This window comes from Cupressus sempervirens, chromosome 8 (assembly GCF_028749045.1).
Source record: "Cupressus sempervirens isolate cs-2001-9-10 chromosome 8, ASM2874904v1, whole genome shotgun sequence".
NCBI lineage: Eukaryota > Viridiplantae > Streptophyta > Pinopsida > Cupressales > Cupressaceae > Cupressus > Cupressus sempervirens.
Genome location: NC_143125.1, coordinates 474,837,462 through 474,854,863, shown reverse-complemented (window position 1 = coordinate 474,854,863; position 17,402 = coordinate 474,837,462). Strand labels below are relative to the sequence as shown.

The window sequence follows — 17,402 nt, the reverse complement described above, 5'->3', positions numbered from 1 at the left end:
TAGTTGGACGTCTTCAATCAATAAAAAATTCCCCAAGATTTTCCATTTGTGCCAATGATAACTAAGAATCTGATACTTGATAGGAAAAAAGACAAAGATAAGCAATAGAGAAAGAAAAGCATTTGGAGAGCAAAAGGATTGTGGTGTGTAGAGAAAACATGATTGTCACTAATCACATGATGTGCTTAAACAAGAATACATTGAAATTTCCTGTATATCAGTTCCTTTTACACAATCCCTCTTTCATCTCAATTCTATGAAGTTACAAGGCTGAAAACTTAAACAAAGCCTTTCTGGCAACTAAAGCAATGCTCTTCATGTATTGTTTTTATACATACACCCCAATCATTTCTGGATACAAATTAATAACAATTTCCTGTGCAAATCAAGAATTTATTTATAGTGTACACATTTTATAAGCGTAGACTTAGCACAGTACAAAATTCAAATAAGAAAAACAAGTTTTCATTGAGCTATATTATTGATCAGTGTTATCTATATAGTTATAACATTAACAAAAAGAGAAATTTGGGTTCATTTACAACCTATAGGAAGAACAGCATGTTGAAATGCAAAATTATAGTCATTATCTCCGACTCCTCCACAATTCCATGGAATATTAACACAGTAACCTTCTCCCCCAAAGCTACCAACCTGCATCAACCATGTGTTTAGCAATGTTAGTAAATATGCATAGCCATCATAATTTGCATACTGTTTAATGTTTTATCATCAGCAAACATTCCAATATAGAAAATTCAGTTGATAAAGAAAGTGAGCTGTAATTTCTGAAACAGAAGGAGATTCGATAAATCAACTTGGTTTATTCCAAATCTTGGGTAAGGCTCATTTTAACCTTTTCTAACCTCCATGTGACAAAGCTCCCATGTAACTCTGATGCTCAATTAAATTAATTCTCATACTATTGGTGTACAATGAGTGCATTTCTTTCAATAAAGAAATAAATACAAAAAAAATTGCTTGATACTTGTATCTAATCCAAACTAACTGAATTGGTATATGCTTTACAGTAAAAGAAATGATATTTCAATTTCTTAAACATAAGTTATGCCCTTTCAAATGAGGCAACCCCCAGAAGAAGTGTACTGAAAGGGACTAGTTTTGACAAATTCGAAATAGCAGTTGCTTTAAGCAAAAAAAGAAATGTTCCTTGCCTCCAAAAAGTTGCAACCTTTGTTATCATACTTCTGGAAGATTAAAGTGTTCACATTTGCATCCCTTGGACCTTATTAATTTTCTTTTAACTTCTGACTAAGGCTGTCAGCCTGTCTATAATAAATATGCCTGAAAGAATAAAATCAGAAATTAATGAAAATGATGATTCTTAATGGTAAACTTATTCATGAAAGAGAATCATATCAATGTTAGTGAATGACCATATGTGGGTCGGTGGGGCTCAAGAATACATCAGATTACAATATATAGTTCAAGGGTGTGAAACCTAGAGAGGCCCACAAAAGGAAAGAAGCGAAAACAAAAAATGCAATACTACTAGAGACAACGTGCTGTCAAAAAACCAATACAATTGAGATCTTCTCTGATATTCAACAACTAGGCTATCTTGGCTTATGAGCACTATCATAATTGCATTTTATGACACTTCCACCAATGAAAGACATGGGCATGCACCCGGGTCTAAACCCCCTAAACCGGGTGTTGGCATGTCTCCTGGATAGGTACGTCGCACACTCGGCATCCCCACCACTGGTGGTTGGCCACCGCATCATAGTCGTCCATGTCCTTGTTCCTGTCTAGAATGTCGGTGTCAGGTGACAGTACCTAAGGACTACCCAAGCGTCCCACGACTACACTCGGGACAAGACGCGGTGTGGTCAACAAAGGAAAACCAAAAGTTAAAAATTTAGCTTTTTTATTTTATTTTATTTTCCTATTAGTTCTTTTAGAACCCTAAGACTATGTCGGTCCCATATAGAGCCCTCTAAGCCTTCAAGTGACCCATATACTTCATTTGGCATTCACATTTGATATTACATTTTTTGCAAGCTGAGAGCAAAGTGAGAAGAAGAGTATGAATGAGCTTGGAGAGTAATTTTGCAAGTGACTGCAGGATCAGCAAGAGCAAGAGGGGCAAAAATATTCAATCTTGAAAGTGATTAATTAAGCACAAGGCAGGTTTTTTATTTTACTATTTTCTTTGTTTTACATTTATTTGCAGATTTTCATTTTAATTTCTTTCAAAAAAAAAATTAAACACTACATGTTTTAATTTGTCATAGAATACATTGATTGAGTTTGAGTTTAAAATTTTAAATGTTTAAGATTTGTGTCGGTAGTTTTTTTGTTTTTTTTGTTGAAATTTTTATTTTGAACGCATTATGTCATTATATCATTATGTTTAATTATTACATTGGGCTGAAACTAATTTCAATTTCTAAACTAGATTGAGAGTAGTTATAAAAAAAAATTAATTTACTAATTAGGCTAAAATCTATGTTTTGTAAAATGCAGTGTATATCTGGCCTCTGGTCAAAGTTGAGAAAACATGGAAGTGCATCAAGGAAGTCAAAGTGCCAATTTATCCAAGTATCAGCCTGAGCATGATGTTGATCCAGAGGCAGAATCTGAACCTCCTTATGTTGCACCAAGAGCACCTTCTATCGATTGCCCCTCTTAGACTTTGGCATCATTTGCTAGGGGTTTTTTTGATCCGAAATCCCCTCTAAAACAATTTTCTATCAAAGTCTCTCTCCTTACAGATACAGGTAGCAGCACATGGAAATGGAAATGTAATTTTGTGGTGTCAAATGGTATGGAAGCATTACTAGAGTTTATTCACACCTTCTCTTTTGGACTAGATCTGGTGTGAGTTCTTGCAAATTCCTTGGAAATGTTAAAAATGTTAAGTATACAACTGAAATAAAGAAATTGTGCGACACTCCTGATGATAGCGCAGTTCCAGTGCCTAAATCTTTAGCTGATAGGCAACAGGTTTAGGCTATTCAGCAGTTACGAGGGCAGCGAGACACTTCTATATGTATCTTGCCTCAGAGAGCACGGACATATTCAAAGTAATCTTCCACTCCGCCATCCATTCATAATTCAATGAGGGACAATAGCAAGGGGAAAAGGAAGGCAAGAAGTTCTAGTACTAATACCCCCATTATTGATTTATTTGCACGTAAATGACCAGCTAGGTGATGCCATTGGTGAATTCTTTATTGTCAATGCATCCCATTGCATGTTACTTGATCTCCTTACTATAGGAAGATAATTTCCATGGTGGTAAAGGATGAAGGACCATCATCTATGCTACCTAGAAAGCACAAACTGAGGATTGGTCTTCGATAGGCAATATAACAAGGTTCGGATTTTGATGGAGATGATGAAGGCATGTTGGATGGAGTCAGGTTGCAGCATTATTATGGATGGGTGGAGGGACATTAGACATCATCCACTCATCAACATAAGGGTCACATGCATTGAGGACCCATATTTTCTGAAGGAAATTGACTGTTCAGGCCATTATAAAGTTGTTGATTTTTCAATTTAACATCCCTATGGAGGCCATTGAGGAGGTTGGACCACAAAATGTGGTCCAAGTAGTTACAGATGTTGAACATGTGTGTAAAGTTACAGGGAGCCTTTTTGAGGGAGCCTATAGACATATTTGGTGAACTTAATGTTCTGTGCATGTTATGAACAATGAACTCAAGGATAAGGGAAAAATCAACTGATTGGACAAGTAGCTAATGATGGTAAAGAGGTGCAGATGTTTATCCACGATCATCATACTTCATATACACTCTTCTAGGGCTTTGCAAAGGAGTTCCTCACACCAGTTGAGACTACATATGCTTGATATTACATTCTCTTGGAAAGAATGTTTGAGTTGCAAGAGCCATTGCAACTCATGATTATGACAAGAGAATAGAATCGGTAAGCTGAGTCCAAAACAGAACAGGGGAAGAGGGTGATGGAGACAGTGAAGACTGATCAGTTTTGGGCTAATGCAAAATACAGTCTCCATTATTGCTACATTTTTTGAGGTTATTAGATATGGTGATGGGGATGCACCTACCCTTCGAGATCTTTATGAGTGCATCGATTCCATGCTTGGCCAGATGAGGGTATTTGTCATGAGAGGTAACCACTCTAGCACCCGATATTGAGCACATTCAGCCTATCATTCAATGCAGATACCAGAAGCTTAACTCTCATATGTTCATGGTTACCTATGCATTGAATCCTAAGTGGTAGATGCCTAGGCCTGGTAGAACTACACCACTTCAAGATGATAAGTTAAAGGTCAGGTTATTTCGATGCATTGGAAAGATGTTTGATGATGAGACTGCTACACATATTCACACAGAGTGAATGTAATTTGCAACTCTTACAAGTATTTGTTGATTCAATATTCGTTAGCATCTAGAATTAGTAACTTTTGTTAAGATTATGATCGCATTTAATGAGATATATCTATTTTGTTTCTGCTTGTATATTACTGATACTATGTATCAATATATGTAATATGTATTATTTTATAATTCCAGAAAATAAGACTGATTAAAAACTGATTTGGATAATATGTATCTGTTTGATAACATTATTATAATACAATTTGAAGACTTTTGTATCTTAATGTGTTAATAAGGACCACCGAAACATTAATACTGACCCAAATATTATTAGATATGATCTATAATCAGTCAGTGCTCAAGTTATTTAATATGCTTTATAATAATAGTTAGTGTGTATATAGATATATATAGACACTCTCATTTATTGTAAATGCATATTAATTGTTCAGCAAAAATACAATTTATATGAGGGAACTGATTAATAAAGTCATTCTTCTCATTTATATATATATAAGAATGATTTGTTTATTAATCAGTTATTCGACAGAAGCTAAAAATTACCAACACTCCTTAGCTAGGGAGGGCAAAACAATAGCATCAATTATAATGACATGTCCATGAATATCTTTAATCAGGAGATATTCACCATAATGATATCTCATGATATCAAGAGTAATGGCCTACAAATATCAAGTCACGTGATATTTACCAAGAACTCATAGTAATGGCCTCCAAATATCAAGTCGCATGATACTAACCAAGTACTCAAATGTTCGTAAGGTATGTGCACATGTATCACTCTGATACTTACCACAGGAACACTATAATCATGGGTTGTTCACTGATGTTAATCCCCCATGATATATCTATACAATACAACTCATAGATATCTATCTCTCAATTGTTATTGATTTACAAGTTATGATCTATCATGATCCTTTTAGACATCAATAATATGATATTCATCATGATAAAAGGTTAGACTATTGTAAGATCGCCACCTTACTATAGTAACCGGAAACAAACATCAATGAAAGATTGTCACCTTCCATGATGTTTCCACAAAGTCATGTAGTAACTCACATGACGTCCACCATGAGCATTTCCAGCAGGTGGAACAAAGGCTTTCATCTCAAACTTCTCATAGAGAAGAAAACATTACAAGGAATTTCATCTCAAACTTCTCTCTCACAAATAAAAAACTCATTTAAAATACATCTCAAGTAATCATTGTTGTTGAGTCTCCCTCTCAATAAGGGCTCCACTCAATAACTCGAGCTTGTCTTCAATAATGTGTAAACTTCACTTAGGCAAAAAACTTAGAGACAATATCGATTGTCAGATCTTCAATGATAATGAACTTTGAATGGATAATATTCCAAGTATCCATCTATAGTTAAGTCTTTTGCATTAAAGCCTTTTTGTTTACATACATGGAACTTCATCTCCTGAATCATAGTCCTCTGACTAATACAATTTGTTGATCACTAGAAAATCCATCTCGACATGGTCTACTCCCTTTGAATCAAAATAAACTAAAGCATATCCTCTATCTGCTCCTTTTGTCCAAGAAGCATACTTCAATTCATAGTAACATCAGTGAATGTACTAAACTGTGGGTTTACACCCAAGTTTGGTTACATCATACATTTATGCTAAAGTGGCTCCCATTTGAAGCTCCAAGTTCATTCACCTACCTTTTGACTTCCAAATTTGCCTCTGGAAGATGTGCCAAACTTGTTGGGATTCAAACCGAAAACATAGGTGTCCCAATCACAACATTGCTCTAATACCAAGTTAAGATTATGATTAGATTTCATGAAATATATGTATTATATTTCTGCTTGTATATTATTGACAATAAGTATCAATATATATAATATATGTTATTTTATAATTCGAGAAAATAAGTCTGATTGCATATTGCTTACAATGCGCATATATAAAAGAACGTGTGACATGCCCATGGGGAGGCATGACTCCCCCTGAAGTCGCGTACCTGACTTCACATGCAGTCATGTCTCCATGTGGACATGGCTCCATGTGGCCATGCCTCCATAGATAGTCTCCATTAATAAGGAGCCCCGAAACATTAATACTGAACACAATATTGTTAGAATGATTTATAAATTTATAATCACTCGGTGATCAACTTATTTAATATGCTTTATAATAATAGTAAGTTCATATATATATATATATAGAGAGAGAGAGAGACAATCTCATTTAATGCATATTAATTCTTAAGTTAGTGTGATCAACTTATTTAATGCATTATAATTCTTCAGCAAAATCTCATTTATATATCTAAGAATAATTTGTTTATTAATCAGTTATCCGATTGAAGCAACAAATCACCAACAAATTTAAACTTTAATTTTACTGTTGGGTATGTTTATGAGACATGACATTATGTTACAACTTATTATGTTCTAGGATACTCAGATTTGACAAAGATGGACCATAGAACTATGACACAAAACCATCCCATATTGTGCTGGAAATGTCATGGATCGCAGGGCAAAGATTACCACACTATCCACCCAATTCCCTCAGGTTTGTAGTTCCTCATCTTTAGAACCTATTCAAGTTTTTAAATTTTAAAATTTAGACTTTTACTTTTCTAATATTCTTACATTGACCATTTGTTTGTTATCTCAAGTTTTTAGTTCCTTAGTTGCAAAGAGGATTTGGTCTACATACAACTTCATCCACTCTATTAAGAGGAACACACTTACCTCTAAGAGATTGTAGAAGATAGTTGTTGTAAATAATGTCTTCCGTTGAAGAGCACACAATTGTATTGAGAAGGGGGGGTGAATCGGTATAATAAAACATTTTCCAAATTAAAACTTTTTATCCAAATAACTTTAAATGTTGGAAACAACAATTATGCACATGAACACAATAGCACAAGATTTACGTGGAAACCCAATGTGAGAGAAAACCATGACAATAAATACTTTTAATATAAACTTGTTCTTTTACAATGAATTGTAGGCTTCGACCTACTAGAGGTTCCAACCCCTATGTTTATGAGCACCAACTCACTGGAAGTTCCAGCTCCCACACTTTGCAAGCTCCAACCTCCTGGAAGTTCCAACCCCCACTATCTGTCTTCACGAGCACCAACTCACTACGCACAAACTTATTTTCCACCTTTCCAATGTTGCTTTCTTCAACTAGTGATGGGGATATTCAACACAAAAATCTTCTTCTTATCTCTGAATAGATGTTTAACTTTAGCACATATCCTTCTTATTTTCCATCTCCATGAAGTCAGCTATTCATATTAAAATAGTCTTCCTTATCTCCTCTTTTCACACACTCTTAATATATGTCAGTTTTGAGAAATCTGAACATAAAAATATATGCTTAGTTACCCAGTTCTCCCCTTAGCCCTCCGAACCAAGTGAATTTCGAACCGGTTCTTGGTTCTGGTCTCGGTTCCCTTTTGGGTTCCACTTGGGTTTGAACCCAAGCAGGTTGGTCCCTTAGGTTGAACCAAGGTAGACTCAAGTAGACCTAGTGTGAACCAAGTACAGTTCCAGTGTGAGTAATCTATAATTTAGTGCAAAAAATAATTATTACAGAATTTGAATAAAGATTCTTAACATTACAAACAAAATTTGCTTAAGTTTAGATGTTTATTACATCAAATTAAACTAGCCCTCAAGATTTCTTCCAGTAAATTTTTTATATCCAATTGTTGATAATGGCCCCTATCCGAAAAACTGGAAGCTCTGTATAGTGATAAATCATATTTGAAACATTAAACAACATCTTCAATAGGTAAAGATAGTTACAAGCTACTTATATAACATTTTTCAAGTAGTATGCTAATTCCAAACTAACGAGCTCTTTGTACAATGAAAAATTAATAAGTGTCCAAGAACTTGGAATGCAGGAATGTTATTAGTGTAGTTGATCCTAGTAACTTTGACAAAGTTTGTGAACCAACTAATGCTTTTGATGAAGAAGAAGATGAAGATTTAGATAATCCATTAGATGATTGAAACTTAGCATTAACCTCTAACTGATGAAAATCTAAACAATGATACTTGAACTCAATATTATTAATATTTTGGTGTGGCTAATAGATATGATGCAAACTACAAGTTTATAGTGTTTTTGTCATTTTTATGATAATATATGGCATTATAATCTTAACTCATTTTTCTAGGCTGCATATATATACCCAAACCCCATTTGAAGATTTTGACGTACCAGCGAGCCAGTTCTTCGAACCCGAACTTGAAGCCGAACTTGAACCAGTAACTTAGCGTATATATAATATTACTTCCTTATTGCTCTACTCTTTATTCTCTTTTCATTTTATATTCTAAAATAATCTTTCTTTTTATTTATATCGGATTTCTTCATTTCAATACACAAGCTGCTTTCTTATTTATTTTTATTTCACTTCTTTAATGAACTGATGACTATTTCTTATTCACCACTCTACATTCTCTCTCACACTTCTGAGTTCACTCTCTTATATTTCTTATAACTCACCTTTTGTACATCTGCTTACTCACTCTTCTTCAATGAGCCACTCTATATTTATATCTAATCGTATAAGATAGCATGACTCTTCAAAATCAAATGCCCATAACCCTTCAATACAAATTACACCTTTTCTTAATCATAATCACACCCTTTTATGATGGCAATTTTTCAAAGAATTCATTTCAACAATAATCGTTGCCTTAACAAAGAGTACCCACCAATCATTAATTCTTGTAATTAACACCATATAGCTGAGGTGGATTCTTAGTGTTGCTGTTCATCTCCTATACACCCATACATGTTCTTTGGGTTCCTTTGTTAAATACGGTCTTCATTACAAATCCCTTTACATTGTGTCTTTGGCTGCCGTTTAATATAGTTGTTTACACTCAACATGCCCTATCACAATTTTGTTTGTTTTATGTGTGACGTGTTTGGTCTGAACGTCATTCTCATTCAATACAAAGAAGTTCATTTGGGAATTGTAGATTCATCATTGCCATATTATATTATATTCATATCTTTCTTTGTGTGATTCAATCTGCTCCTGTGGTTGGTCTTTAATATGAATCTTTGATAGCCATAGATACCACTTATAACTCTATATTGACTTCATCGCTGTCTTACCAATTACTCTATCTTGCCATAAGTCTTCTTTGTCATTTGATGAGTTATCAAATGTTTCATCAATGATTATGTCATCGATAGGCATTTGGGTTAATGACTTTGCTTGTCACTGCATATATCATGGTAGCCATCTCATTCTCTTCTGTGAACTTTGTGTTGAAATTGCACACTTTTCCTCTTACACAAATCATTCTTCAAAACTCCAGATGGCTCCTTGTGGTATTCCTGTGCGAACATGAATGTATTTATTTTTGTATTTTCTGTTAAAACTGTAAGTTAATTTTACCATCTTTAGTATCTCTGTGCATCTCTTCAAATGCAAATCATGCTGTTTGCAAAACAAATTCCTAAATAATGGCATTGGCATATGAATATTGTTTTTATCTCTGACATTGATAGGTTCATGGCTGGGAACTTTAGTTCATCACTATTCTCATTTAATGCTCAATCACTTAGCCATAATATTTTATCGTGCCTTCAAAAATTTGTTCTCTTCCTAATAGGAACTCTTAACTATTTCATTTTATTTATAACCGCAGATTTTAATCATTACAACCAGTTCAATTTCCTTCTTTTCATCTGTGCATCTTCTTTCGCTTGCTAATTTTTTCTTACCAGCATGGCTTTTCTCCATGATAAAAAAATTATTTATTTCCTTATTTGACAGGCTTTGTTGACCTGTCAATTGACAAATGCAAATGTGCTGTCCTCTGCATAAATAGAAGCCATTTCTTGTGACTGATATCTAGGGTAACAAATTAACTATTATATTTCTGATGTTCTATGATATTGAAATTCATGTGTCCTTTTCTCACAACCTGTCTTTCAAACTCTCGACATCCCACATAAAGAATTTCTGCAGTTTTGGAACATGTTATCAATTCATTACTTCATTGTCGACGTCTATTTTTCTCCATTCAAACTCTAACGTGATTGTTGGTGACATGGCAAACATGACATACATAAGTTGTTAATGAAATCTCCACTTCTAATTTCTTCTCAAAAGAGAATCAATATTGTTCTTTGATTCTTGACAGCATCTCAAGATATTTGGTGGGCAGGTGTCTCTCTATTTAGTTGCTGCATATCCTGTGTCCTTTAATTCCACTATTGCTTCTCACGTTAGCGTTTGACATTTCTTTCAACAATTGTTCTTGTCGTAACAAAATTTATCTTTCACTTCTAGTCCAATTTATTTGATATTAATGACATCATTTCCATCATGTGTATTGTTGATTGCAAGACATGTGGGTACATAGAGAGCCCAACAGCATGATGGGATGTAAAGCCAGAGAATCCATCTCAGATTGATGAGGACGAGCTAAGTCACAAGATTCGGCAAATCCCAAGCATGAGATTCGGATTTTGCCGAATAGTCCAATTTATTTGACATTAATGACATCATTTCCATCATGTGTATTGTTGATTGCAAGACATGTGGGTACATAGAGAGCCCAACAGCATGATGGGATGTAAAGCCAGAGAATCCATCTCAGATTGATGAGGACGAGCTAAGTCACAAGATTCGGCAAATCCCAAGCATGAGATTCGGATTTTGCCGAATATTAATTTTTCCTAAAATATTCAGTGAAAATCGTCAGTGTTCGCCAACAAAAATTGGGAATTTTTTTTATTGCTGTATATATTTAAAAACTATTATTGTAGGCATTTGGCAACATATTTTATAGGGTTTTGGAACCATTTTTTTGGCCCTGAAATGCGAAGAGTTATGAATACAAAAGATTCAACAGAGGTTTCAATGAAGGATTGTATAATCCTGTAGCGGTGGAGTGTGCACATCCGAAATCTCGAGCTCCTGTAGACGAGTGTGCATAGGCTCTACAACAATTTTCCTTATGCCTGCAATTTTCCGGCTCCCGCGTCCGTGAAGTCCTCAAATGTCTTTCTTAAATTTATTTCATGTAATAATATAACGTAAAAGTCTTTGTTAAATTTATTTTAATGTAATAGTCTTTGTTAACTTTATTTAATAATGTATTTATTAGGTTCATTTCATTGTAATGCATAAATGAATTCTTTGTTATATTAAATTTATTAAGAACAAATGAAATAATATTCATGAATCTTAGGTTTATTTCTTTATAATGTAATAATACATATATTATATTTATTCATTATAAATAAGTTTTTGTTTTATTAAATTTGTTGATTATAAATGAAATCTTTAAAAAATATATTATTTTTTAAGTAATATAATTGATTGTTTAAATTTTAAAATATTTGAGTAATAGGTCATTAGATATATATTTAATCAGTCTATTAAATTAATGTGATATAAAAAAATTGTTTTATACTTAATATATATTAAATACTATGTTTTATACTTTATAAATGTGTCATCATGTTTTATAGTTTTAAAATCTATTAGGCAATTTTAATTATTTTGATAATTTATGGGATATATTACATATATTTAAAAAAATAATTAAAATTATATAAGGTGAATTTAATTCGAATTTTTTTTTGAATTTTTTCTCTTGCCGAATTCCATTCGAATTTTATAGTCATCGAACTCAAATTTGAATTCGAACCTTGTGACTTAGAGGACGAGACTGCAGAAAAAGCCAATATAGGGCTAGTCGGCTTCCTTTGATGGACCCTGATGAGGAGGATATTAAATCCAATAGTTGTAGTGATAAGGACTTTGGCTTGGGGAATGATTAGTCATTAGAGGCCTCCAATTGTTACATTTTGACATGATTTTCAGTTTTGACATTTGTACAACTTTGTACTCACTTTGATATTGATCATGATTCATTTCATCATGCTACTCTCGTCATAATAATCATGATCATTTCTATGATATATTATATTTAATTTTTCAACAACAATTTAATCATTTATTATTTTATATGAATCGTCAATCATATCAATATGTCACTATGTTAAATGTTCAACGGTTCTTGTTCATGTTGAAATTTCGCTATGTTCAAATATACTATATTTGATGTTATATTGAAACATCTTTTTATCATTAGCATTTTAAGTTATATATGTATAGTATGCAGCGCCCCCTCCTCCATGTCGTCATCCCCCCATCATCCCGAAATTGAGGCCTTTTTTTCCTGCACCCAAAACTCATCCCGACATCCAACCGCTCCTCCGCGCCAATGTTTCACCAAATTCCACTACCCTGGAGATGTGTTTGATTTAACCACCTTAATTTTGCACTTAAAAACATTTCTGACTGGGAATTCCATATTCACTACTTGACAGAGTTCCATCATTCCATCACACTGTGAGGTGAACTCAAGAACATCCACTAAAATAAATTCTATTGCATCACTTATTACTGTCGCATAAATATGGAGAGTTAGAAGTTATTGATTTTGAAGTTATTTCCATCAAAATTGATTTTCACTAATCTGTTTGGTATATGCCATAGAGATGGTTTCAGATTGAATGTATGAATTGAGAGTACAATAAGACAGATTCTGCCTTTCCAAAAAATGGCATTGCACTTTGCAATGACAGAAAAGAGAAAAAGAAACCAGCTGTGTACATTTTGAAAGATTCATTATGGTTTTATTCCTGCAATTATAAGAGCTGTGAAAAGTTTTGCATGGGTCACTTTAAATTTCAAACCATTAATCATGGTCTAAGTTACCCAAAACGATGGCAGCCTTCTGGAAGCAAGGTACATATACCTAGATAGAGAAAGAGTTTAGTGTAACAGTGATCTGTGACTTCATTCTTTGATGGTTGGATACATAGTATTTCATCCATTTTATAAAGAACAAATAAATTCATGATGAACAAAATACAGAGCTAAATTTTATCAAAGTTCAGTCCAGGCAAAGGAAACCCTATATATCTTATCTAGACAGGAAAAATATTAAAATCAGTTAATCCTCAACTTTCTTCTGCTAACAAAACTGCAACAAAAGTTAAGGAACTCAATGTAGTTCACATTTATCTAGTAATTACTTACGTCACTTGCTGCACCACTTCCAGGATAAAAATGCCCCCCTTCATGTCTATGCAAGGAGATATAGAGGACCTGAAAATAAAAACAATTGATGAGGGTCCAAAGTTTCCTTGATTTCTGTGGTAATTAAACACACAGGAAGCTACACATGACTTACTGATTTATCGGAATCAAAAATCTCTTGTGTACCATTTCCATGGTGCACATCCTGCACACGAAATCAAAAGTGGGCAATTTAGTCATACTTTAATAACTGATATCTTTGAAAAACAAAAATAAATAAATCCTATTAATCCTGCTGAATTGATTCGACCACAAAAAATAGTCAAAATTAAATACAATCCAGATAGTATCCTGGGAGGAATAATAGATGCATAAAAGGAAAAATGGAACACACTTCATTACCCAATCAACAATTAAAACCTTCTTCGCTCCTGCAGCACGGGAAGCCATAACAGCAACTGCTGCATTGTTGTGAAGACAGAATCCCATAGAATCTTTTACCCCTGCATGATGACCAGGAGGTCTTACCTGCTTTCAGTGAAGTGAACCAAAAAGTAGCTATATCATCAATTCCCCACAACTTAAAATCGCTTTTCCATAGATCTGGGAATGTGAACTACAAGCATTGAGATTTGTTAACAAGAAAACTGTAGCACAAATGCTGAGGGAATACAACAAAGGATTGGTTTGAAATGAAAATAAAATTCCTACATACAAGAGCAAACCCATTCTGAGCTTGGCCTGTCATAATTGCTGATGCAAGGTCAGCACATATACCAGCTGCGAGCCTTGCTGCAAGAGCTGAATGTCTATTTGCATATGTGTCTGGAGTGAAGTAACTGTGCAACAAAAAATATCATGTAACTCAATGGAATTCCAAAAATGATCCTTATGTTTTAGCAAATGCTGAGAACAGCTCTCCTTCAGCTGACTAATTGCAATATAATGGGCATATTTATGCTATTGACTTCACCCACCATCTTTTTTCCCAAACTCTTGTTAAACGATATAAAAAATACCAAAATCAGAAGCTGCAAAAGGTAATTAAAATGGGATCATCAGAAGTCACAATAAACTTTTAGAATCTCAAACTTGGGTCCTTTTTTTCCATTTTGCTTGTGTGTAATCCTTTTTGCAGAACATTATTCAAGAATACGTAAAAACAATAATAAACACAAAATTGCAAAAGGTAGCTAACTTGGAATCCAACAAAAGTGATAAAATACATCAAAGTGAATTTTCAAAATCTGATACCAAATATTGTTACTTATTTTGCTCAACTCATATTCTTCAGCACCATATCATCTATTGTGTCCTACTATTCACAGATTATACATCGAGGTTGAGAAAGACACAAAAACATTTATGGTACAACTCAAATCCTCCATGAAAGAAAGGCAATCAATAACCAAAAAAAACTATTATCTCATTTCCTCAAAGAATGAGATTCCATGATGAAGTCTTGATTGAATAATCGGTTTAAAACTAATGACATGCAGCTTTTATATAATGACTGAAAACTAAATCACAGGGTTCAATGAATATCATACTTGAACTTCAAAATTTGGCAAACGTCAACAAAACTCATAAAATTCATTAAAATATATCTTATATAGTAACTAGGTCCTGACATTTTTATTGAGATACATTTTCATAGTATTAATATTCGGCTGTTTACCTTAAGTCATATAGAACAATGTCCAGTGCAAGTCAAAATACACAACATAACCACATTTTGTAGTCTTGCAGAGCCCTGTCTTGTGAGTACTGAGTGTATCAGCGAGGGGAATCGACAATTGCAGAAAGTATTTAAATAAGCAGAAGTAAAACATTGGATCAAAGGCAAGGCAAAAATTGTAAGAAACCACTGTCCCAAGGCAATTCTTTCCATTGGGCAACCACTGGCAGGTAACCAAAAGTTTCCAAAGTTTTCCCTCAGTGCCTAGCAGCTGTTCTTCTTTGGTTCTTAACATTTTTCCTTCTATTTATAATTTAGGTTCTTTTTTGTATTTAGGTTTTTTCACAATAATATTTTTGTAGTTTTAATAATATCAATTTAATATATGTATTTTTTCCTCTCATGTGGGAGGTCTTGGGTTCAAGCCTACTCAAGCTTAACACTTAATAATAATTAATACAACATAATAATAATAAATGCAGGCGTCGGCAGCTTATCGATCATGTGTGTGTGTGTGTGTCTGTGTTTAAAAAAGAAAATGGGGATAAATGCTTTGACCCAGAGCTATGCTGGGGAGGGCCACAAATGGGAGACCTCATCTCCAATTAGATTTGAACCTTGATGGTAAGAATAACAACACAACTTAACCATCACTAAATGTAAATGCTACCAAATATATGTAATATTTAAGAAATTTAATGATTTTAATTAAATTTTTAACTTATTATAACTTATTTAAAGTCAAAAGATATTATTTTACATTAAATAATTTTAATTTACCACATAGAATGAAGTGGAAATGCTTTGGCATAATAATTTTGAGATAGCAAAGAAATGGCACTGTGGAGGTGTTTGAAATCTCCAAGATTTGGGAAGAGGGTTTCTCCTCCTGCCAATGGTAACTAACTAAGCTTTGGTCCCCTTCCGCGCTATGGACATCTTGTTTTGAGCAAGTTGAGTCATAGAGTTTATAATGATAGGACCAATGGCACCTCAATGGTCAGCACAAGCACTTCCCTAAATGGACTACTCACAGAGTACTTGACAACTTGCAAACATCACCAAGTTTTTTAGCCTAGCAAGTTTTGACCACTTATACTCAAGCCAAAAAGTCAGCGAGTCCATCATTAAAACTTCTCCGCAGTTTTATATGAGTATTTAAAGGCTAAACAACGGCCCAAATGATTTCATTTCATCACTTGTACTTTGCTGAAAGGGAGAAAATTACTCTTCCAAACACTTGCAAACTGACATCCATCAATTTGAAGTGGATTTGAAAAGGTTTTGAGGTGGTTTTTAAAGAAATATCAGATTCCCAAATAGATTGTAAGATCCCCTTTTCAGATTACTCGAACACTACATGAGCTAACAAATGCAAATGCAGATATATGACTTAGGCTATTGAATTATGAATGCTAGTTAATGACATAAGACTGGTAATTCAAAATGCTATGATAGTGGAAGTGCACTAATGAATTATGATGCAAGTAGGATGAAAAGTACATGTTGTCCTGCTTTAGTGGAAGTGCACTAATGAAATATGATACAAGTAGGATGAAAGGCAACTTTTTCAATTTCTCTGAGTTGATTCATTATTTAATTGCTTAGTATTGATCAATCAATCGACCCCAATTGATATAATGAATCCTTTTACTAAAGGCTTGCATCAAGTCCTTTTAGTTATTCTATTTGTTAAGCCTATGCTTGATTTTTGAAGCCTTCAACGTCGTTTTTCACGCTTTTGAGTATGTGTTTGTTTGATTTTGGTCTTTTAGTTTTGTTCAATATATCTTAGGGCTTAATCAGACTTGGCAGTCAAAAGATATGACCATTTAAGCGCCCAAAAAGTGTCACCTCAAGATGCAATTGCATATTTTAAAATATCATGCTATATTTTAACGTTGAGATTCAGTTTTTGAAAAATATAACATAAATTGACTTTATATTATGTTTTTAAGTTACTTTATCACTTAAGTTACTATAGAGCAGTTTATGTTATATTTTCATGTTGAGTTGCTTTTTAAATTTTTCACTTTAATAAATTTATTAACTATGTAGTTTGATTTAAAATTTTGAGTTACTGCATGTTTTAATTTAAAACATCCAAGTAAATATTACTTTTTGAATGATATTTACACATAGAAATCAAACTATATAGTGTAAATATTATTTTTGACCCAATTAAGTGATGTTGCCTCAAAAATCAATTAAAAATGTGCTTAGTTGATCATTTAAGTTATGTAAAGGCAACCTTAAACCCATTTAAATGTTAATATGTAATGGATCTCCAAGAGTG

General features: G+C 33.4%; 1 protein-coding gene across 4 annotated transcripts in view; it reads right to left on the bottom strand.

Annotated features, from left to right (window-relative positions):
- Window positions 1–17,402, bottom strand: part of HDA15 (histone deacetylase 15) — a 229,724-nt gene that overhangs the window by 67,923 nt on the left and 144,399 nt on the right. For all 4 annotated transcript variants that reach the window (XR_016355616.1, XR_016355615.1, XM_089798132.1 and 1 more), the window contains exons 8-12: window positions 14,144–14,267; window positions 13,831–13,956; window positions 13,583–13,633; window positions 13,429–13,497; window positions 546–654 (exon numbers count right to left, since the gene is read on the bottom strand). Coding sequence is in view for 2 of the 4 variants with exons in the window: in XM_089798132.1 (XP_089654258.1) it covers window positions 546–654; window positions 13,429–13,497; window positions 13,583–13,633; window positions 13,831–13,956; window positions 14,144–14,267 (479 nt within the window). In the remaining 2 variants the exon portion in view is untranslated. The remainder of the gene's footprint in view (window positions 1–545; window positions 655–13,428; window positions 13,498–13,582; window positions 13,634–13,830; window positions 13,957–14,143; window positions 14,268–17,402) is intronic.